The following is a 23001-nucleotide window of genomic DNA, read 5'->3' on the forward strand; positions in this document are numbered from 1 at the left end:
AACACACTCATCCTTTTCAGTTTTCACAACTGGGGAAAAAAAAAATACCACTGGAGGTGCAGCAGAGCCTTCGTCCCGACAGCCAACACTTTCCTAGGTGTTTGGTCTGCAAAGTAAATGTAAACGAATTAGCGCAAAATGGTGCGTGCTCACAGACAGGGTCGCTCGCTGCATTGCAAAAGAAATTCAACCTTTTAATACGGTTGAAAAGACAACATTTCGGAAAATGTTAGACATGTTTGACAGACAGTAGGAATTGCCTGGGAGAACGTACATGTACAACATGTCACAGACAGCAATTCCTGGACTGTGTAACCCAATGAAAGAAGACGTGTTGAAAGACATCACAAACATGACATTTTACTCTGCCACCACAGATATGTGGTCCAGCTCAAATATGACCCCCCAATTTTTTTGGTCTTTTTTTGTTTAATTTATTATGTTGTTGAATTTTTTTAAAAGCTCTTGAAATTCCAAAAAAGCGTCACTGACTTGATTTTTCAACGTTGCTTAAATAGGTTATACGTTGTTCGTTTTCTTGAAAGGAAACGTTAAATTAGCGTTGGGACGGCTTTCATCTTAGCGGAGTAAACTACCATTAGAGTTAGCTTGTCGCCTTCGTTTGGTATAGTTTTCATCAAAATAGTAGTCATGCTAAAACGTTGCATTGCCGCTGGCAGTTCACAGTGTCCCAGTGATACTGTAAGTTTGTTTTCTTTTCCAAAAAATGAAGGTTTAGACCACAGTGAACCAAGCAAGTACGATAGCCACCTGCCGTGGCTGAGGAAAGTGCATTGTTGTAAGCGGACACACGCTGTGAGCAGACCCGCTCATGACTATATCATGAACATGATTATAAACAATATAGAACATATTTAAGCAAAGTGAAAAATCATGTCAGTGACTCTTTAACTACTCTTGGGAAATTAAAGTTTATTGCCTTTGATACGACTCATTATTATGCCATATAATTGATGAAAAAATTGTCTCAAAAAATGTTGTCAATGATATCAATTATCAACAATAATTTGCCCAGCAAAATTTTCAATCGTGAAAAGGCGGAGTTGCATCCTTTAATTTTTCACTATGTGGCCCTCACTCGAAAGACGTTTGGACACCCCCGTTTTAAGATATGCTGCTGCCACCTAGAGTACTGGAGTGGAACAGCATCAAATTGAATGTGCGACTCTGCGACCGCCTTTTGGTGTTTTTCTGTCTCTTTTGGAAACTTAACCTTCCTACTCTATTGTTGATGCTTTTGTCTGATTTTGGAACCCCAGGCAACGCGACTAATCACACGCAGAAGCCCACGATTTATCATGCTTGCATGGCGTACACCTTTTTGCGAGAAAGCATCACACTTTGCTAACATTGAAAAATAATTTATTTCAGAAATGTACTGTGATCATATATTCATTCTTCTGCACGGTTAGCTTTTGTCGCATACAACGAAATCACCCCACAGGAAACAAAATCCAATGAAAGCAAGAAAATGAAACAAAACAAAGTAGATGACATCTTGTGAAGAATGCAAACTAGGCAAACACCATCGAGTCGTACAATATATGGTAGCATCATGAGTTAGCGGTGCTAACCCTCCGTGGGCGTAACTTCAGGCAGGTTTGCTGTTGTTGCGGGACAGTTTTGATAAAACACACCCACGCACAAACACACAGTGAAGTATCCGTAAAGCTTAGGAAGTGTGCTACCCCCCCCCCCACACACACACACACACGCACACACACACAAAGCAATGGACGACAGAACAGGGGCACCTGTAAAGAACAGCTTGTTTGGCGGCCAGGATGATACCGCAGCTGAAGCTACTCCACTACTTCCTGTTGGGATGCCATGGAAACGTCCAGAAGAGCTGTTCCAAATCCAGTAAAAGTCCGCCGTGATCTTCTGGATCAGTGTTGGTGTTGTTTGTGTGTGTCAAAGGCATCGATTGCTTGGACTTTGTTGCTATACACTTCCTGGTCATGGCCGGCTCACCTGTGAGTCGAGGCGCCACTCGAGATGCAGCGTCAAGTTTTTACACTTTTCTGTCACAACAACAAGTCCGTGTTGCTATTTCAGTCCGTCAATGCTGCGTGTGCATGGACTAGTCCACTAGGTACGTACTGTAGATATAATATATATATGTCATATATTACATACAGTATCCACGTATATGTGTCTATTCAAGGATTCTTGTGACTTTTGTACAGCATACAAAGATAGTACCGCTTCAAATGTGTGCAAAGGTTAAAATAATGAGCAAATAAATGATAAGAAGTCATGCAAACAAAGTCAAAATGCCAACAAAAAGAGTGTATTCGTGTCTTCAAGAAAAAGTGCACTTTTTTTTTTTCTTTAGCCCATCATCCACAATCCTTATGTGAGACATGAACAGACGTCTTCCTCTTTCCTGTGCATTCTAAAGATATAAAAACAGGTAAAAAGAGGCAGCTTATTAATGCACATAATGGGACACGCCTATTCCGCCTAGAAAGGCTGCTATTAAAACCAACAAGGTTTAATGGTTTCATATCCATGCTGTGAGCATGTAGTAGCAGGTACATTCATGATAACATGGAATACTTAAGTATTTTGTCCCATTTGAAGCATTAGCGGAACTTCCTTCCTGGGTGCATTGATTTCACATAGCAACATAGAAAGGAACGCTACATGTAGCGTAAAAACCAGAACACAGCAGCAGTAGTGGCAGCTCCGATATGTAGCGTTACCTTTCGCTAGCGGCCTGAGGCTTTGTGAGCGAGCGTGTGGTGAAGCTAGTCGCTAGCTGGCTAGTAGCTAGCCGGTGTTGTGTGGCGAGGTGTCACGACACCAGTAACGTAGTCCTTGGGCGTAACAATGTTAATAACAATAATAATAACAATGTGGCTTGATTACCATGCAGGTCACGTTATGTACATGGAGCGTTGTTGGCGCTTTTTGGAGGTTTTTTCAGAAGGCTTTATAGGTGGAATAGGTGCGTCCCATTACGTGTATTCTTTTGTCTGTTATATTTTTAGAAGGCACAGAAAAGAGCAAGACGTGTGTGTTCATGTCTCACGTAAGGACTGTGGACGAAATTCCTAAAAGAGTGCACTTTTCCTTTAAGGTGGCACACGTGCACGCTAAAGTGTTGCAGAAAGCCTCCTTGAAAAATCAGCAAATGGAAACAAAAAAGAAGCGCAAATCACATGATCAGCCAGAAATCTCCTTAGTCCTTTCTTGATTGACGCTACTCTCACACAAAGGAGGAGAAGCCAGCAATGGGGGCCCGTGAGCCGGGGGCCAGGCTGCTGGGCGGCCTGTAGAGGGCGCTGTGCTGGCTGGTGGGGTTCTGCTGGGATGGGGTGGGAGTCCGGCTGCCTTTAGGCCTGAAGAGGCTGCTTTGGCCCTGGGGCTGTCCCTGGGCCTGCTGCTGCTGCTGGGGCTGGGGGCTGGGTGAGCTGAGCTGGGGCGGCAGAGGGGGCAGCGGCGGCGGGGCGAGGTGCTCCGGCTCGCCTGACTCGGACTCGGCATAGCTGTAGGCCTGCGCTCGGGAAATGCCCTTCTGCTGGCGGCGCCACGAGTTGTAGTATGTGGGGTCGCTGATGTAGTGGTTGACGAAGGAGTGGGTCTTCTGGCGGTTGGGGTCCACCTCGTATTCGCTGTCGCTGCCCTGTGAGAGAACACGCACGGCTTGCGTTTATTTATGCCTTTCGCACAACGGTGAGGTGATGCCATGTGGGGAGCGGCTAGCGATGCTAAAGCTAAGGATGACTGACGTGGACACATGCACACGGAGACAACACATCACCAGCTCACCAACACCCATGGAAGATGATCAAAGCATGATCAATTGCAATGGATGAAGCGTGCATCCCCTCCAAAACAAATCACAAAACACGGCAATGTATCTTCCAACACGCCACGGAACTGGACCACTATCACCGTCTTTGTACCCACACCAGGCCAGTCGAACAGGTCAGCTGGACCACATGTAAAAGCTAGCATTAGACACCGGTTTGGCTACAAACATAAAAAAACAAGAAGAAGAAGAAGCAGGCAGCCACAGGAACCTCACCAAATGCAGTGGAAGTGTATGCAGACCACCTGTTCCGTATGAAAACACCAGCGCCTCCTATGGGTGAACAGAACAGTGGGTTTTACAGCACATCACCATCACAGAATCAGTCAAGCTTCAACTCCCCCCGTTGTTCCTTTTCATGATCATACCTTTAACATTTCTGCGCATGTGTCCTCGTGCGAGCTAACGGCGAACAGCTAGCGAGCGTGTACCATTCGTGCAATGATGGAACCCTCATAGAAACTTGGTAACTTGTGTTAGCATCCAGTTAACAAGATCTTTATGTTAGCAATGGATGTAATCAATGGATGGCGCTATCACCATGGTAGGGTAGTCAGGTGAATTTGTGATTCTTAGGCAAATAAAGGTTGTTGACTCTACGAAATGTGTATTTTTTCACCGCAGCATATTTGAAAACCGACAAAAGTAAAACTACGGAGAAATGGCAGCCATTCCTCAGCACGCCGAGGTCGTTGACCTGCGGGAATGCTCTCCATTGTGTTCATGTAAAGAAGCATTCCAAGTGTCAACGCGGAGCGCAAGAACACTCCAGGTTGTGTTATGTAAGTGTGGCAACGTGCGTCCTTCACGGTCCCAATCCAACATGTCCACGTGTTCAAAATGTGCAGTGTTAAAACACACCGGCTGATGTGTCTTTCAACTAAAATCCTAACCCCAACCCCAACCAATACCAAAAACCCTGACCATACCTACCCCGAACCAAAAACCTAACCCCAGACCTTAACTTTACCCCAAACCCTAACCCAGCAAAGCTTATTCAAATCTAACCAACACCTTAACTCTAGCCCTAACCAAAACCCCAACCAACTAAGCCCTAAACTAACCCATCCATAAAAAACTTTACTCTACCTTAATACCTAACCAGAACCCTAAACCCAACCTCTTACCTAAACCCTAACCTCAAACTCTAACCCAGCTGATCATAACCAAAACCCTAACTAAAACATCAACCTAACCCATCCATAACCTTTACTCTACCCTAACCACAAACCCTCACCTAAACCCTAACCCCAAACTCTACCCTAACCACAAACCCTTACCTAAACCCTGACCCCAAACTCTAACCCAACTCATCCATAACCAAAACCCTAACTAACACCTTAACCTAACCCATTCATATCCTTTACCCTAACTACAAACCCTTACCTAAACCCAAACACCAAACTCTAACCCATATGATCATAACCAAAACTCTAACCCAATGAATTCATAAGCAAAACCCCAACTCTAACCACAAACCCTAACTAAAACCATAACCTAACCCATCCATAGCCTTTACTCTACCTTAACCACAGACCCTTGCTCCTGTGAATATTGTCGTTCATCCAGGTCGTTGTATTCAGGGTATTCCATTGATCGCAGCTGGACTGTTCAGGTTGTCTTAGAAGATGTTTTGTCTGTCATCAACACAAACCCTTACCTAAATCCTAAACCAGACGATCATAACCAAAACCCTGATCCCCAAACCATCCATAACCAAAACGCTAACTAAAATGTTAACCCAACTCGTCCATAACCTGAACCCTAAACTAAACAGAACCAAAAAAAAGAAAATGGCTGTCCTCCTTACGGTTCAGGTAAATAAACACCCCCGCTAGAATGAAATCTACATTATGTTTTGGAAATACATGTTGTCTTGTTTCCGCTACCATTTGGGGTGTTTCAGTTGTCCTCCAACCAACTCCTCCCCCATCCCATCCCATCCCATCCCACTGCACAACAGTCCAGTGGGTCAGTCCTTTGTCTTGCACTTATGGATTATTGCAGCGACGAGGGTCGTTTTGCTAGAAAGTGGGGGTTGTGGCACTCAGAGAAGACAACACAGTGGGGGTGTGGTGGGGTGGGGGCGTGGGGGTCCCCACAAGCGAAGAGCAAAGCAGTACATTTGGGATGAAAACATCAGGAGACTTCTATTCCTTTTATCAAACAAGTAGAGTCAAAGACTAGGGAGGTTTTGTTGGGAATGAGCACAGCCTGGGACGCCACCATGTATTATTTAAGGCAGGATGAACGCGTTTGGACTTGCTTTATCTGGGCTGGCGACGTCACAAGTCTGCACAAACACTGCAGACATAATTCCCACTTGGGCCTCGGCCAAGGACGCTGAAAAGAAACTTAAGAAAGTGAAGAAAGACAGAAAGTGAATCTTCTGCATGATGTACCGTGTGTGTGACTCAGAGGTCAAGGGTCGCCTGTGCTCGGCAAAGAAGAAAGCTCACATCTAAAAAAGGTAAAAATTTAAAAGAGACTCTTTTCCACGTCTGAGGCGTCTCCCTGCTGGCTGAAGCGTCGCAAGGATCAAAGAGGACACGGAGAGAAAGAAGCTCTGGAAGGAGCATTCTTGGATGTCTGGATATGGGAGCCTGTTGGAGGCATCAGGTTCCACCACTGACAGCGTCAGGAACGTCAGGCGGGTTATCCAGCAGCCAAAGCTGCTACTTAGATGTGACCAGAGATTCTGGCGCTTTGGAGTCCACAGCAGGAATGTTGACAGATGCTCAGAAATCATTTGGGAAGTGCCCCGAGTCAAAGAACCCCCACCCCCGCTCAAGGTTGTCTCAAAAAATGGGAATTCTGGATTGCCCCCCATTCCACCTTCCACCCCGACCCTTTTCCCTTGGCGGCTATGGAATGCAGACTGGGAGGCCACAGACAGTGGCTGACATAAACAAGAAGAGGAAAGAAAAAATAGTAAACCCAACACATATAAGCATGGAAGACATCGGGGAATGACGTATTCCACAACAAGATGGGACGGGACACATGGTGGTGGGCAGGCTGATTCATGGGAATAGAAAGATCTGGTGGGAGGGGCAAATGGAAAAGGCCACAAAGGCTAGGTCAACACCAACGCGGGTATTTTTCAAAACTACTAAGCGTGTAAACAACTGGTGGGTCGGGACCTAAAATGGTTCACAGATCCATCCTGGGTGGGTTGCTGGCAGCTAGTCAAAAATGACATTAAAGTATGTACTCTGAGGTCAAATCATCATCAACATCATCATCATCTTCCTCCTCGGTATACAGTGGTGTGAAAAAGTGTTGGCCCCCTTCCTAATTTATTTATTTTTTGCATGTTTGTCACACTTAAATGTGTCACGTCATCACACAAATATAAATATTAGTCAATGACAACACAACGGAACACAAAATGCAGTTTTTAAATGAAACCTTTTATTATTAGGGTGAAAAAAATCCAAACCCAATCATGTGCATATTTTTTTTTTTAGCTGATTGAGTAACAGAACTTTTGAGAGGATCTGACTGACTGAACTTTCCCTTTTGAGGCGCTTTGAGTGCCTTGGAGGTTGAAAAGCGCTATACAAGTGAAAGACCATTTAGCATTTACCAAACCTTCACATCCCTGTGTGAAAAAGTGATTGCCCCCCTGTTAAAACATACCTGTGGTTTATCCCACCTTCAATTTCTGTAGCCACACCCAGGTCTGATTACTGCCACACCTTTTTTGCTGTGATAATGTCCGTCCATCTGTTGGTGACCTCAAGCTGAAAGCAACTTGGGTTCTGCAGCAGGACAATGATCCAAAACACACCAGCAAGTCCACCTCTGAATGGATGAAGACTTTGGAGTGGCCTAGTCCAAGTCCTGACCTGAATCCTATTGAGATGCTGTGGCATGACCTTAAAAAGGAGCTTCATGCTGGAAAAGCCTCCAGTGTGGCTGAATGACAACAATTCTGCAAAGATGAGTGGGCCAAAATTCCTCCCCAGCGCTGGAAGAGACTCATTGCAAGTTATCACAAACGCTTGATTGCAGTTGTTGCTGCTAAGGGGGGCCCAACCACTTATTAGCTTTAGGGGGCCATCACTTTTTCACACAGGATCATGTAGCTTTGGATTTTTTTCTCCCTTAATAATAAAACGTTTTATATAAAAACTGCATTTTGTGTTGAGTTGTGTGGTCATTGACTAATATTTACATTTGTTTGACGATCTGAAACATTTAAGTGTGACAAACATGCAAAAAAAAATCTAAATACATTCATAAATTCCTCTAAAATACACTTTGGATATGTAATTATGTCTATTAATGTTTCAAAAGATGACAAAAAACAAATACATTTCCTTGGTAAAAAAAAAGAAAGTATACAAAATATAAATAAACAAATAAAGGCAAAAATAAATCTAAAATATAAATTACTTAAACGTGTAAAAAAAAAATACAAATAACACTGACTTACATAAAAACCTGATAAATAATAGTAGTAAATACATATAGACTTATACAATAAACAATAATACAAATATATACAATAAAAATAGCTTAAATGTGTAAAAATACTACTAAGTAAATAACAATCTATGAGAAATAAAAGTGTAAAAAAACAAGTAAAATAAATACAAATAAAAATGACTTACGTGTAAAAAAAATAAAAACAAATTTAAATGATTTAAAAAAAAGTATAGAAAAAAAATTAAAAAGTATAAAAACTAATAAAAGTAAATAATCTAAAATGACAAAAATGGGTAAAAAAAAAACAACTAAAGTAAATATGAATAAAAATGACTTCAAAGTGTAAAAAAAGACTTAAAGTATAAAAAATAAAACAATCTACAATAATAAAAGTGTAAAAAATTATTAAAATAAATACAAATAAAAATGACATGTTTACAGAATTATAAAAAAAATGTAAATGACTTAAATAAAAAAACTAATTAAAAACTTAAAACTTAAACTTAAAAACTAATTTAAAAAAAAATCTAAAATGACAAAAGTGTAAAAAACAATGACAAATAAATATAAATAAAAATGACTTAAAGTGTAAAAAATAAATAAAAATTAAAATAATAAACAAAAATGGAAAAAGACTGAAATAAAAGTATAAAAAATAATATATAATGACAAATAAAAGTGTAAAAAAACTATTAAATCAAATAAAAATGAATTAAAATGCTAAAAATAAATAAAAATGTAAATGATTTCAATAAAAGCTTTCAAAATAAATCAAGAAAAACAAAAACATGTAAAAACTAGGCAAAAAAACCCCAGCAGGCTATGTAAGGTGCTTTTTTTTTTTTTTAAATACCGCGCTCGTGCACACTCTTTAAAGCATATTTTACAGAGAAATTTGGGTGGATTCCTTGGCTGCTGCCATGGTTTCCTACAAAGCCTGCGTGGAAAAAGTGCAGAGTGGCCGTGCTGAGTGCAGCCTTGGGAGGGGGATGGGGGGGTTGGTCTCTGCTGACCAAATGCATGAAGGTGTTGCTGAAGGATGCCACAAAACACTGCAGATGCAATGTGGACTTTGTGCACATGATGTAAGACTTTTGTAAATGTCAACACATAAAAGACACACAGATGGATGAGGAGTGTGGATACCGCACCTGCGAGTCTGAGATCTCAGAGGGTTTCTCAGTCAGGCTGCTGCCCTCCACCGGGATCAAGTCATTGTACTTGGTGCTCACGTCCTCGTCAGAGTAGTTCAGACTGCCGGGACTGGGCCTGGGAGGGGACCTGCATGGCAAGAAAACCATTCGTGTTTGACGCCTCTGTGACCACTTGCCAATATGGCGTCTGTTTCACGAGTGCCGCATCCCTGTGTGAGACTACGTCCAATAGGAATGCAACTTTACACAGCTTATACGCAGAAAAGTCATCACGGGCTCCAAATACAGTGGATGCCAGCACATTCCCATTCATTCATGGGTTTCTGGTAAAAAAAAAAAAGTTTAATTTTGATTTTTTTTCTGCAGAAAACTCATTCACCATAATTTGGTAACAATTCATAATGGGTGATAATACAGGTCCAAGGCCCCGCTGTTAGAAAGCCTACCATTTGTTTATGCTTCACTGATAAATGCTTTTTCATCAAATGTTGAGATTTTGCACTTTGGTCGGCTGTCCAAGAAGTTTGTTTGTGCAACTAGCTAACGCCCGCCCGGCAGCCAGGTTGACTATGATTCCATGTGTTCGTCTATCATCTTACTTCATTATCATCATCATTAGACACTCCATATAGGCTTTGTTACACACACACCGCTATTGCCCAGCACTTCACAAGCGATACCGATAACAACCAATACTGATATTGGCAGCAGCTCTCCTCTCAGGATTGCGTTACGAACACACAGACTATGACAAACACTGCAAATTGCAATACCAGTTTGACAAAAAAGTGCTGTATTTGCCATAATATATAATTTGCCACCATTTTTCATCTATTTATTCCTCAACTACTTCTTCTTCCGTCCCATTTTTTGGCCTGCAAACATTTCTCAACCAATTCAAACCAATCCAGAGTCGAAATGTTTGGCCCATTCAGGACACGCTGGCTAAGTATCAGGACTTTAGAAAAAAATCTCCCACATTTTACTGTAATTTCATATTTTCTGTGACAATTTTCCCGTTGCAAATGAATGGATAATTGATTTGGGCCCCCTACTGGAAAATAATTTGACATTTTCCATTATTCTACAGCGTGACTTGGCTCAAGAGGTAGCGTGGTCGTCTCCCAACCCCACGCTTGCTGGTTCCATCATGTAATTGTTCAGGAATTTTACACATTTTAACATTCAGTCTGAAGTTTTGCTTTACAACATTTCAAATTCTGACGTTTTTAGTCTGGTAAACAACAAATAGACAAATTAAATGGCACCCCCTACTGATGAAAAATCATTTTACACTTCCCATTACGTAAGAATCTGCTTATTCAGCAGGGTGACATGGCTCAGGAGGTACAGCGGTCGTCTCCCAGCCCAGTGGTTGCTGGTTCGATCCTCAGACCCCGTGTAATTCCATCCATTCATTGTCTACAGCGCTTGTTGGCACTAGTAAAAGCGGAGCTCTATTGTAGTCACGTGACTAAACACAATGTAATTTGAAAGGGGATGGATTTCATAGTTTTGAGTAAAGGCGAGTGAAAGGCTAAATAAATCTAACACTCCTTTCTGCCTATCAGTCGGACACGTGTTGACTTTTCCTGGCCGCCTCTCGCCGCCCGTGGAGCTGCCGTCGCCTCCTCACGCGTCACGACCGCAACTTTCCTAGCATTCGCATTTCAAGCACGGGTCCGTTCCAAGTGTGGTCAGCACGGAAAAGGCTGCTTTTTGCAGCAAGTGGATGAATTGTGTGACAGCAGCTTCCAGATCTTCCACTTCAACTCACTTGTCTTTCTTTTTGGGAGCACTACACCAGGGGTGTCCAAAGTGCGGCCCGAGAAAATGAGGAAGAGATGTGATTTGATCAGAATAAGGTTGTAATATTATCAGGAATCATCAGGAAAAATAACATTTCAGTAGCATAAAAATTCTGATTCCCATTCTGTTCATAATTTTCATGGACATAATGTGTAGGCTCAGCCAAGGCGTCGAGGGAGTTCAGTGTGAGGGCCTTAGGATCTGGTGTCTGCTATTTGCGGACGATGTGACGATGTCGCGCTGTGACCTTCAGCGTGCATCTGAGTGTGAAGATTTTGGGATGAGACTCAGCACCTCCAAATCCGAAACCTTGGTTCTCAATCAGAAAAGGGTGGATTGCTCCCTCCAGGTTGGGAATGAGGTCCTGCCCCAGGTGGAGGACTTCAAGTATCTCGGGGTCTTGTTCACGAGTGAGGGAAGGTTGGAGTGTGAGGTCGACAGGCGGATCGGCGCAGCGTCTGCTGTACCGGACCGTCGTGGTGAAGAGAGAGCTGAGCCGGAAGGCAAAGCTGTCAATTTACTGGTTGATCTACGTTCCCACCCTCACCTATGGTCATGAGCTTCAGGTCGGGACCGAAAGAACAAGAGTTTCCTCCGTAGGGTGGCTGGACTCACCCTAATAGGAGATAGGAGCAGCTCAGTCATCTGGGAGGGGCTCAGAGAGAGTAGAGTGCTCCTTCACATGGAGAGGAGCCAGTTGAGGTGGCTCGGACATCTGGTCCGGATAAGTCCGGTACGCTAGCTGCGTGTGCTGGACACATTCTTAGTTCCGTGTTGCAGTCACATTATCATGTCTTTAAAAATCCTAATAAATAAATTATGAGACGAAAATTTACAAGAAGAAAGTTGAAATGGTTGGGAAAAATATTTTACAAGAATTAAGTGAAAACATTAAAAGAAAAAAGTGTTTTTTGGATGGAGGCAAATCTACGTTCCGATATAAACATTTTTAAAAAGATGTAAAAATCCATGAATACATGTGTGCATTTTGTCAGCTGCTGTGATAGGGAGTGACAGCGGTTATGTTGCTGCTGCAGAGCCTTCTTCCGCAGGCATGAGGACGTCATGTCGACTAAAGCGGTCGGCCGTGTGTGTGGATGTCAACTGAAGAGCACAGGCTGCTTGGAGGGTCGTGGGGTGTAACTGATGTTTTATTTTGCAGGAAGTAAGGAGAGATGCTGCTCGATGATGCAGGAAGCTGCCAGAGCGTCCTGACCAAGCAGCCGCCACGCAAAGTTGGAAGTCAAATTCAACTCCCGTCGCTTAGCGGTAGAAAATCGGCCCTAAACGCAAGCGGATGTCCGACAGTGCTCAGAATTAGGCGGACTTGGGTGGGATTAGGCGAGCGTTTGAATGCTGATCCCAAGGATCAGGCGGCAGACTCCAGTCTTTGCTTTTGTGAGAGCACAGATCAAGACGCCGCATTAATCTATAATCGCACAGATTTCCATCCCCCACCCCTCAGATGCCAGCGCACGTTGGTGAGTTGTTCAATACGGAGAACGTGGTCCTGATCGACTAACCTGGTGTAGACGCCGTTCTTCCTGCAGAAAGAGTTCTTGACGGACAGCCGGCGGTTGTTGAGTTCCAGGGCGGGGAAGCGGCCCTCGTCCAGGCTGACCATGTCTCCGTGGGTCAGGGCGTTGCAGTTGGAGTTGTTGCCTGCGCACACGCACACAGACACTGTGTCACCACACAGGCCCCATCCCACGGGACAGCACGGTTAGTGAGGCAACACTCAAGCACAACATTAGGTACACCCACACCCCATACACCACAATGACAAACAGCGTATTCCTTTAACCCAAGGGTGTCCACAGTGTGGCCCGCGGCACATTCTAAAAATATCACTTCCAAGAAAACTACAAAAACAATCAGTTTACAAGAAAAAAGTCCAAATATTCAGAGAAAAAAGTTGTAAGCTAACGACAAACTGTCCTTTTAGGAGAATAACGTCATAATATTATGAGAAAAACAACATCATTTTAGTAGCATCAAGTTGAAATATAAAATAAAAGAGAAAACAATGATAATGTTACGAGGATAAAGTCAAAGTATTATGGCAATAATGTCAGAATTACAAGAAGAATATATACAAGAACAAAGTTGATATATTTGGAAAAAAAACAACAACAGCAGAAATGGGAAAAAATAACTTAATATTTTGACTTTAATCTCTTAATTAAACTCAAAATATTAAGAGTTAAGTTGAAATCTAAAAAGAGAAAGTCATAATTTTAGGAGGATAACGTAACATCATCATAATATTATGAGGAAAATAACCTCATTTTAACAGCATCAAGTTGAAATATAAAAACACATTTTTTTTCAATTTATTATATTATGAAGAACAAACGACAAATAAAGTTGTCGTTTTAAAAAACTGAGTTGCAAAAAAAGTTATAATGTCATGAGAATAAAGTCATAATTACAAGAAGAAAGTTTACAAAAGGAAAAAAGAAAAAAACAGCTGGAATTTTACGAAAATAAAGTCAAAATATTAAGAGAAAAAAGTCATTGTAATGGCAAAAAAGTAGCAATTTTACAATACGATAAAAATTATAATACGAGGAAAAATAATGCCATTTTAGTATCAGAATTTAAATATTTAAGAAAAAAATATGTTACATTTTTGAAGTTGTAATATTTTGAGACACAAACATAATTAAATAAAGATGTAATTTCTGGAAAATTCAGTTGGGAAAAAAGTTTAATTGCATTTTACAGCAATAATAATAATAATAATGATGCATAAAAATATAACATTTAATTAACATATATAAGTCTTTGTTTTCATTATTAATAAATTTAGATAAAAGTATATATTTAGATTTTAATAATTTGATTATTAAAAAAAATCTATACTGCGTATTTAAAAACGATAACAATAATAATAAAAATAATAATAACCTTACACATTTGTACAGGCCAATAAAAATACAAAAAAGTAAATACTTTGTCATTCAAGTACATAAATCTTAGTTTGTATTTATTTATCTATATAAAAATATCTTTGTTTTAATAATTATTGTTTTTCAAATATATACTGTACATTTAACAACCACAATAATAACTTTGCATATTTTTACAAGCCAATAAAAATTGCGAAAAAATATGAAATGCAATTAAAATATGTACATTTTTGTCATTATTTATATGTACTTTTTCCATTAAAATTTTGATAATTTTATTATTAGACTTTAAATATACAGTATATGCAGTATATGTAACAATAATAATCACAAAAGTCACGTGAACGTCTTTGAAATGATCCATATTATTGACCATGAATATGACTATTATTCATGTTTCCATGGTAAAAGGCTAACAATATGTTTGTTATTTTCAATTTCCTGAGCTAAACAAGCGTCTAACCAAACTATTCCAAAGAGCTGTGGGTACGATGCAACAATAATATTGTGACAATAATATGCTAACGTTCAATCGAGTGTGCGTGATGACGTGTGTAAAGGTAAAATCTTTGTTTTGGATGTCAGTACATGGTGCAGGCGTACCTAATGAAGTGTCCAGTGGGTGCATGTGCCAGCATGACCTCCGACACAGTGTAAAGACTGGCTGGGCAGGGGGGTTGCAGCCATCAATGGACAATAAGAATCATCCAGTGAGGGGGTCGTGTTTGACTGTGGCTGGTGGTGCTGGAGGTTAAAAACATTCTCAGTTCCACGCTCTGCCACTGACCGGGACCACTGCGGTTGCATCGTGGGGAAAGTGTGGGGGTTACTTGAGGTCAGCTGGTGGTTGCACGCACAGAAAACATTCCTGAAGACCAACACTTGAGTCCTTGAGTGTGAGGAGAAAGAACCCTCTTGTTGTTTTAGCCTGTCAGTCAGAAATATGGGACACCCCCCTCCCTCTCTCGCCCGCCGGCAAAACAGGCGCCCCAAGAAGCGCTGAGCACAGCGAAACGCTCGCCGATGAACAGACAAGCCCCGACCCGGGCTTGGCGGCGTGGGGGCCATCTGTTTTAGGAAAAGCTTCCTTTTCAGTGGCTGGTTAAGTCAGCGTGTGATTTGCTGATTTACGAGGAGTTGATGCCCATATTCTCCCTTACGGACCCAAAGTGGTAAAAGCGGCGACCGTGCGGCCTCACCTGATTCCGACTTCTTGGCGTACTTCTTGCTCTGCCCGCGGATGATGAGGATGAAGACCAGCAGGAGGATGAAGATGAGCCCCACCAGGGCCACCACCACCAGGAACCACCACTCTTCGTAGAAGGGGGCCACTTTTTGAGCTGCGGGAAGCAAAACAACGAAGATAGTAAGAAGACACGGTTGCAGACCACCACTATGTATCCCAGGCAGAAACGAAGCCAAGTACTGTATAATGCACACCTGCCAACCCTCAAGACATTTGACGACTATCTTTCCAAATCTTTATCAATAATAAAACCTATGGAACTGCATATTGTATCCACTTAGGAAACAAACTACACTAATTCCTCCTTCATCATGCTTAATCAGCTCCACACCTGACTGTGATAAGTGAATTTCCACAAAGTAGGACTCCTATAGCATAGAACATCTGTTTACCACCTTCTAAATACACTTTTTAGCATTATTAGATCCCTCTAGACATGAAATAACACCCCTATAGTCACCTTTACACTCCTATTACCCAATATACTGTAGTAGATATAGTATGAGAAAATAAGACAAAGAAACCTTGTTTACCACCTTCTAAATACACTTTTCAACATTAGAGCCCTCTAGATGTGAAATAACACCCCTACAGTCACCTTTACGTTCCTATTACTCAATGTAGTAGACATAATAAGAGAAAATAAGACATATAAGACATAGAAAACTTGTTTACCACCTTCTAAATACACCTTTTAACATTATTACAGCCTGAAATCACAGCCCTATAGTCACCTTTACACTCCTATTACCCAATATAGTAAACATAATAAAAGAAAATAAAACAGAGAAACCTTGTTTACCACCTTCGAAATACACTTAACATTTATTAGAACCCTCTAGATGTGAAATAACATCCCTATAGTCACCTTTGCACTCCTATCACCCAATATACAGAAGTAGACATAATAAGAGAAAATAAGACATAAATCAGACATAATATAGACCAGGGGTGTCCAAACTGTTTTCCTCCAGTGAGGGCCACATCGTGAAAAATGAAAGGGTGCAACTTTTCCACTTTGATATTTTGTAAAGCAAATGTAGATATGCTAACACATTAGATATCCACTCCTGATCAAAACCTTAAGACCAGTTGAAAAATTGCTAGAATTAGCATTTTGCACATTTGGATCTTAATGAGGTTTAAGTAGAGCTACAATATGCAAAAACAAGAAGGGGGAGTGAGACAAAAAGCATTCTGAAAAAGTAATTGATTGAAAACAACAATTAAACTGAAATACAGTAGGCTGTTTATCAGCTGATCAAAAGTTTAAGACCATCACTCAAAAAATAACAAAAAAACAGAACAAACAATGTTCTCAGTAGGACTCAGTAATGAGGAGTTCCACCGTTCTTGTTCATCACTTCCAAAATGGCTTTGGGCATGCTTGATGTGAGTGTTTCCAGGAGGCTAGTGGGAACATTGCTCCAAGTGGTGAAGATGGCTTCACCAAGGGCATCAACTGTCTGGAACTGATGGCCATTTTTATAAACTTCCCTTGCCATCCATCCCCAAATGTTCTCTATGGGATTTAAATGAGGGGAACATGCAGGATGGTCCAAAAGAGTGATGTTATTCTCTCTGAAGAAGTCCTTGGTCAAGCCAGCATTGTGACCTGCAGCGTTGTCCTGTTGAAGAACCCAGCTGGTACCACACAGACGAGGGCCCTCAGTCATGAGGGATGCCCGCCGCAACATCTGCATGTAAGCGGCCGCCGTTTGACGACCCCGCACCATGAAAAAGAACACCAGATCATGATGGACCCCCCTCCACTGTGCCGGGTAGAAAACATCTCAGGTGGGATCTCCTTGTCATGCCAGTAACGTTGGAAGCCATCTGGACCGTCAAGGTTACATTTTTTGTCATCAGAGAATAAAACTTTGTTCCACCTTTCAATGTCCCATGTTTGATGCTCCCTGGCAAAGTCTAAACGGGCACTTTTGTGGCCTTGAAGGAGACAAGGTCTTTGAATTCATTTTTTGTTTTTTAAAGCCTTTTCCCGCAGATGGTGTCTGATGGTTATTGCGCTGCAGTCGGCACCAGTAAGGCCTTCATGTGAGTGGAAGACCGCCCTGTGTCTTGATGGACAGCCAATGGGATCCTCCGGCTCAGGTGTGATTTTTTTGGGTCGACCACTTGACTTTTTTGTTCCATAATGCTCAGGATCTTTCAAAAAAGAATGACTGATTTACTGCCCAACCTCAGCAGCCATGGCACGCTGCGAGAGGCCTTGCTTATGCAGCTCCACAATCCCACCACGTTGAAAAAGAGAAAGCTTCTTAGCTTTAGCATCAGGAGGGCATGACAGTGGGAATGATGACACAAAATGAACATTTTGAGCAGATTTTGGCTTTTATAGCCTGTGGTCTTAAACTTTTGATCAGCTGATAAACAGCCTATTTCAGTTTAATTGTTGTTTAAATAAATGACTTTTTCAAAATGCTTTTTGTCTCACTCCCCCTTCTTGTTTTGCATATTGTAGCTCTACTTAAAACTTCATCTGATGCGTTCAAGCGTACTACGTCATTCAGGCTAATCTCTGAATGTAATGACGTGTGCGCCAGGGTGAAAATGCGTGCGTGTTGGCAGGTGTGATGATGTAAGCATGCATATCAGCTGACCAGATATGGAAGGAGTGGGCAGACTGGGAGACCCGTAGCCATAGTCGTTGACGCCGATGACCCTGAAGTCGTAGCTGACCCCCTGCTTCAGTACGTCCATGCTGAACGTGTGCGACGTCACTTCTTTGGGGATGTCCTTAATCAGGATGTCCCACAAGCCTTCATCTGGAAGCAGAAAGCGCAGCCTATAAATCCCGCTCATCACTCTGAACACACACGTTGGGAATTAGGGATGTTTTTACATCCCTAATTCGGATGTGGCGAGCAAGTGCAAGTCTAACACCCGGCCGTATTTCACCTTGCGGCTCACTTTGGGAAGTGCTGGCAGACAGCATTAATTACACATTGCTGCTCGTAAACGCCACTGGAACCCCTAACGGGCACACACACGCACACACACACAAGCAAACACCACCATCTCCTTTGGCACCGTGCTGGAAAACCCAGGAAATCCAGTCTAACTAAATCTAATCTAAGCACAATGACATGATTTTTCCTCATAATATTACCCCTTTATTTTCAGAAAGGTGATACTTTTGTCTTGTTGGAATACAATTTATTTCTCTTAATATTTTGACTTTATTGCTGTAAAGTTACAGCTGTTTTTTTTCTATTTCTGCTGCTGTTTTTTTTTTTGCAACTATTTCCACTTTTTTTGTAGGTTTTCTTCTTCTGATATTATGACTTTTTTACATATTATTTTGTCTTTATTCCCACATTATAACTTTTCCCCCAACCTAATTTCCAAAAATGACAATTTTATTTATGTTTTGTTTGTTTTTCATCACATCATGACTTTAAAAATAACATCTTTTTTATTTAGTTTTGTTTTATGTGACTAAAAATCGTAATTTTTCCTCACAATATTACATTATTCTTGCAAAATTCAATATGTTGACTTTTACTGCTGATTTTCCATTTTTGCTGGGGTTTTTTTCTTGTTAAATTCTATTTTTAGGCCAATAAATCAACAACGAAAAAAACAAAATCAAATGAAATAAACAAAGATGTGATGTCAATAATGTACAGAATGAGAATGTCATATTTTTAATGAGTCCATGACTGATGTATTGAGGATATACTCCATCTTTTAAAGGTTGCATATTAGTGATGTCCAGATCTGATCTTCAAGATCGTCTGCCAAAAATCGTCGTCCGCCACGAGAACGGGTCGACCCGTTCGTAACCCTGAGCCGCACTCCAACATGGTAAGTGCGGTAATGCGCCTCAAAGCTGGTTGCCACTCGACTCCCGCCACCCGATCTTTTATTGGATTAGGGACCCGACTCACAGAGGTTTGTTACAGACGCCAAACAATTCCGATAATAAATTTTGCTGGTTGATAATTGTGCTACAAATTCTCGTCAATATTCGCCATTTTTTGAGACCATTTTTTCATGATTGTCATGATAGGTGTAATTCACATTTCAACCACTAGATGGTACTCAAGCATAGTGTACCTGTGTGAGCCACATTAGCTTGACGCAGAATTTGCCTGTAAACGTATGCCATATATGCCATATAACCGTATTGAATGGATGCATTTCTTATGCATTATAGCGACACTGTCTGGGAACGCGCACCATTTTGCACTGTTTCCTTTATATTTGCCGACCAAACGCCTCAGTAAGCGTTGACCCTCGGGACGAAGGCTCCGCTGCCCGAGCACCTCCATCAATAGTTTTTTTGTCTGTGTCATTGTTCATGCGCTCATTCTGTTTAAAACCAAAATATTCCCACACTGGGGCTGTCGGCTGTGGCATTCGCCTCAGAAACCATCGCTTCCATGCCTTCATTCATGTTAGCGTATATCGCCTCACGAGGCTAACTGCTAACCCTCGGATCAGATCGGAAGCCAAAAAATGTGGATCGGGACATCGCTATTGCACATTACAGCCACTTTCAAGTATTTTAAATGAGTCTCTGAGCTCCCACAATTCAAATATTGAAAATATTGAAAGATGTGTAAGGAAGCCTTTTCTTCCCCACTAGCCTAGTACACTTCATCAATCTGCTATCAAACATTTTGTAATGTAGATTGACACATAGCTCAGCCTCCAACCGCCACCCAAAAGCAGCACAGGCATCTCACAGCTGAAAGCGGACACATACACTATATTGTCAGGACGGATCAATAAGCTATTCCAAGTCCAGACTGTGGGCAGCAGATGGAGACGGAGACATTCCCCCAAGCAGCAAATTCCACGCACAAAAAAAACTAACAAAAAAACGGGGACCCACCGGAAGGTCTGGCCTCAATGACGTAGCGTGTAATGGGAGCTCGTCCCGGGTCCCCACTGGTCCAGTGGATGGTCAGCGCTGAGCCGTAGCGTGTGATAAAGGGGTCCCCCGGGGGTCCTGGGGCTCCTGGGCAAAGATAAATATCACACATCATTCAAGCGCTGAATACATATTCCAAAGATAAACGAACCCTCCATCACTACCTTCCCCAGGGCCGGTGGTGATGTTGGCCGCCACCTCGGGCCCGTAAATGAAGGTCTTGGCGCGAATGCGGAAGTTGTAGGTGACGCCGTCGGCCAGGTCCTTCAGCTTCAGCCAGAGGGGGCCGCTCCCCTTCACGTCCACCATGACCGTCTTACTGACGCCTGGGGGGGAGGGGGAGTGGAGACAGTCGGCACAGGCCACGGAAGAGTCTGGACAAACACACCACAGTTTTTTAGAGCCGGCACGGCCACACGAGGGCGCCATTAGCATTCAGCATATCACTTTAGTAGTAGTAGTAGTAAATGCTCTAATCATAGCGTTGTGTAAAACGCAAAGTAGCACAACCACACCCAGCACCCATCCGCATTTTGTTCCATCCTGATACCTGAACATGGATATCTGCAGATACCAATACAATCCTGATAGCAGAGCTCTGTTTGCTTTAATATGCAACCGCGTCAAAAGAATATCAGCACATGCAGCACCGCACAAACACAAGCGCTCAGCACTACGCGTTCATGGTTTCACACATCGTCACACAACGCAGAACTTCCAGCTCGCTACATTATCATTATCATTATCATGATTGTTGATTTGACATGAGGCTGTAAGAAACTACTCTCTACAGGTAGCCACCTACACGGTTGGGTTGTGTTAAGAGTTTGTGATGGCCGACTCTTTTTGTGGCCATGAACGTGTCAGGTGGAGCGCTGGTGTATGTGTGCATGTGTGTGCGTGGGTGTGTGTATGCGGCAAGCGTGAGGAGGATGGCTGCAGTGCATGTGTTGAAACAGCTATGTTTGCTGATATTCTTCTAGCTCCGTGGCACATGGATTCTGCAGGTACCGTGACCCAATATCAATAGTGGATCGGATCGGCCACATTTCGACTTCAAATGCAGCTATTGCCATCTTGTGGACTTCAAAAAAACCTGCGTCAGGAGGTTACCCACAGCCACAGAGGCTAACGGCAATGGTTTTTGGTTTTGTAGACCACGCCCCCCAAGGAAGTTTGCTGAACAGATGTCTTCACTGGAGCATTTAGCGTATTTGTTGCACACTTCAGCAGTCTTACGTGCGTGTGTTATGTGTGTGTCGCGTGTGCGCTGCGTGTGTGTGTGTTACGTGTGTGTTACAAGTGGGTACAGAAAATATTCAGACCCCCTTCAATTTTTCACTCTTTGTTTCATTGCAGCCATTTGCTAAAATCATTTAAGTTTGTTCTTTTTCTCATGAATGCACACTCAGCGCCCATCTTGACAGAAAAAAACAGAAATGTGGATATTTTGGCAAATGTATGAAAAAACAAAGCTGAAATATCACACGGTCGTAAGTATTCAGACCCTTTGCTGTGACACTCGTATACTTATACCATTTCTTCTGACCCTCTTTGACATGGTTCTGCGCCTTCATTGGAGTCCAGCTGTGTTGAATTAAACTGATTGGACTTGATTAGGAAAGGCACACACCTGTCTATATAAGGCCTTACAGCCTACAGTGCATGTCAGAGCAAATGAGAATCATGAGGTCGAAGGAACTGCCCGAAGAGCTCAGAGACAGAATTGTGGCAAGGCACAGACCTGGCCAAGGTTAAAAAAAATAATTTCTGCCGCACTCAAGGCTCCTAAGAGCACAGTGGCCTCCATCATCTTAAATAGAATAAGTTTAGGACGAGCAGAACTCTTCCTCAACCTGGCCATCCAGCCAAATTGTGCAATCGTGTGAGAAGAGCCTTGGTGAGAGAGGTAAAGAAGAATCCAAAGATCACTGTGGCCGAGCTCCAGAGATGCAGTGGGATGAGATGGGACAAAGTTCTACAAAGTCAACTATCACTGCAGTCCTCCACCAGTCTGGGCTTTATGGCAGAGTGGCCCGACCGAAGCCTCTCCTCAGTGCAAGACACATGAAAGCCCGCATAGACAAAAAACACATGAAGGACTCCCAGACTATGAGAAATAAGATTATCTTGTTGGATGAGACCAGGATTGAACTTTTTGGCCTTAAATCTCAGCTGTATGTGTGGAAAAAAACAGGCACTGCTTATCACCTGCCCAATACAATCCCAACAGGGAAGCATGGTGGAGGCAGCATCATGCTGCACGGGCTGCAGGGACAGGACGACTGGTTGCAACTGAAGGAAAGATGAATATGGCCAAATACAGAGACATCCTGGAAGAAAACCTTTTCCAGAGTGCTCAGGACCTGAGAGTTCACCTTCCAACAAGACAATGACCCCAAGCACACAGCTAAAATAACAAAGGAGTGGCTTCAGAACAACTCTATGACCATCCTTGAATGGCCAAGCCCAATTGAGCATTTCTGGAAAGACCTGAAAATGGCTGCCCACCAACATTCACCGCTGACAGAACTGGAGAGGATCCCCAAAAGCAGGCGTGAAAAATGTGTTAAATCATGGGTGTGCTGGCTCAAAGGGGTGCTTCTACTCAATCCTGAGCAAAGAATGGCTTTTTCTTTTTTTCGTACATTTGCAAAAACATTTCTACATTTCTGTTATCTTCTGTCAAGATGGGGTGCTGAGTG

The 23001-nt window shown here is 42.3% G+C and overlaps 1 protein-coding gene across 9 annotated transcripts in view; it reads right to left on the bottom strand.

The window, feature by feature from the left end:
• Positions 1 to 2059: 2059 nt before the first annotated feature.
• sdk2b (sidekick cell adhesion molecule 2b) overlaps positions 2060 to 23001 on the bottom strand; it is a 331862-nt gene continuing 310920 nt past the window's right edge. For 2 of the 9 annotated variants that reach the window (XM_054800267.1, XM_054800275.1), the window contains exons 39-46: positions 20461 to 20670; positions 20258 to 20383; positions 18018 to 18182; positions 15350 to 15490; positions 12762 to 12921; positions 9427 to 9556; positions 4058 to 4114; positions 2060 to 3652 (exon numbers count right to left, since the gene is read on the bottom strand). In XM_054800267.1, the coding sequence (XP_054656242.1) occupies positions 3236 to 3652; positions 4058 to 4114; positions 9427 to 9556; positions 12762 to 12921; positions 15350 to 15490; positions 18018 to 18182; positions 20258 to 20383; positions 20461 to 20670 (1406 nt within the window). In that variant the 3' untranslated portion in view covers positions 2060 to 3235. The other 7 variants (XM_054800271.1, XM_054800269.1, XM_054800268.1 and 4 more) reach the window with 7 other exon arrangements.

The sequence above is a fragment of the Dunckerocampus dactyliophorus genome, chromosome 15 (assembly GCF_027744805.1).
Source record: "Dunckerocampus dactyliophorus isolate RoL2022-P2 chromosome 15, RoL_Ddac_1.1, whole genome shotgun sequence".
NCBI classification, from domain to species: Eukaryota; Metazoa; Chordata; class Actinopteri; order Syngnathiformes; family Syngnathidae; genus Dunckerocampus; species Dunckerocampus dactyliophorus.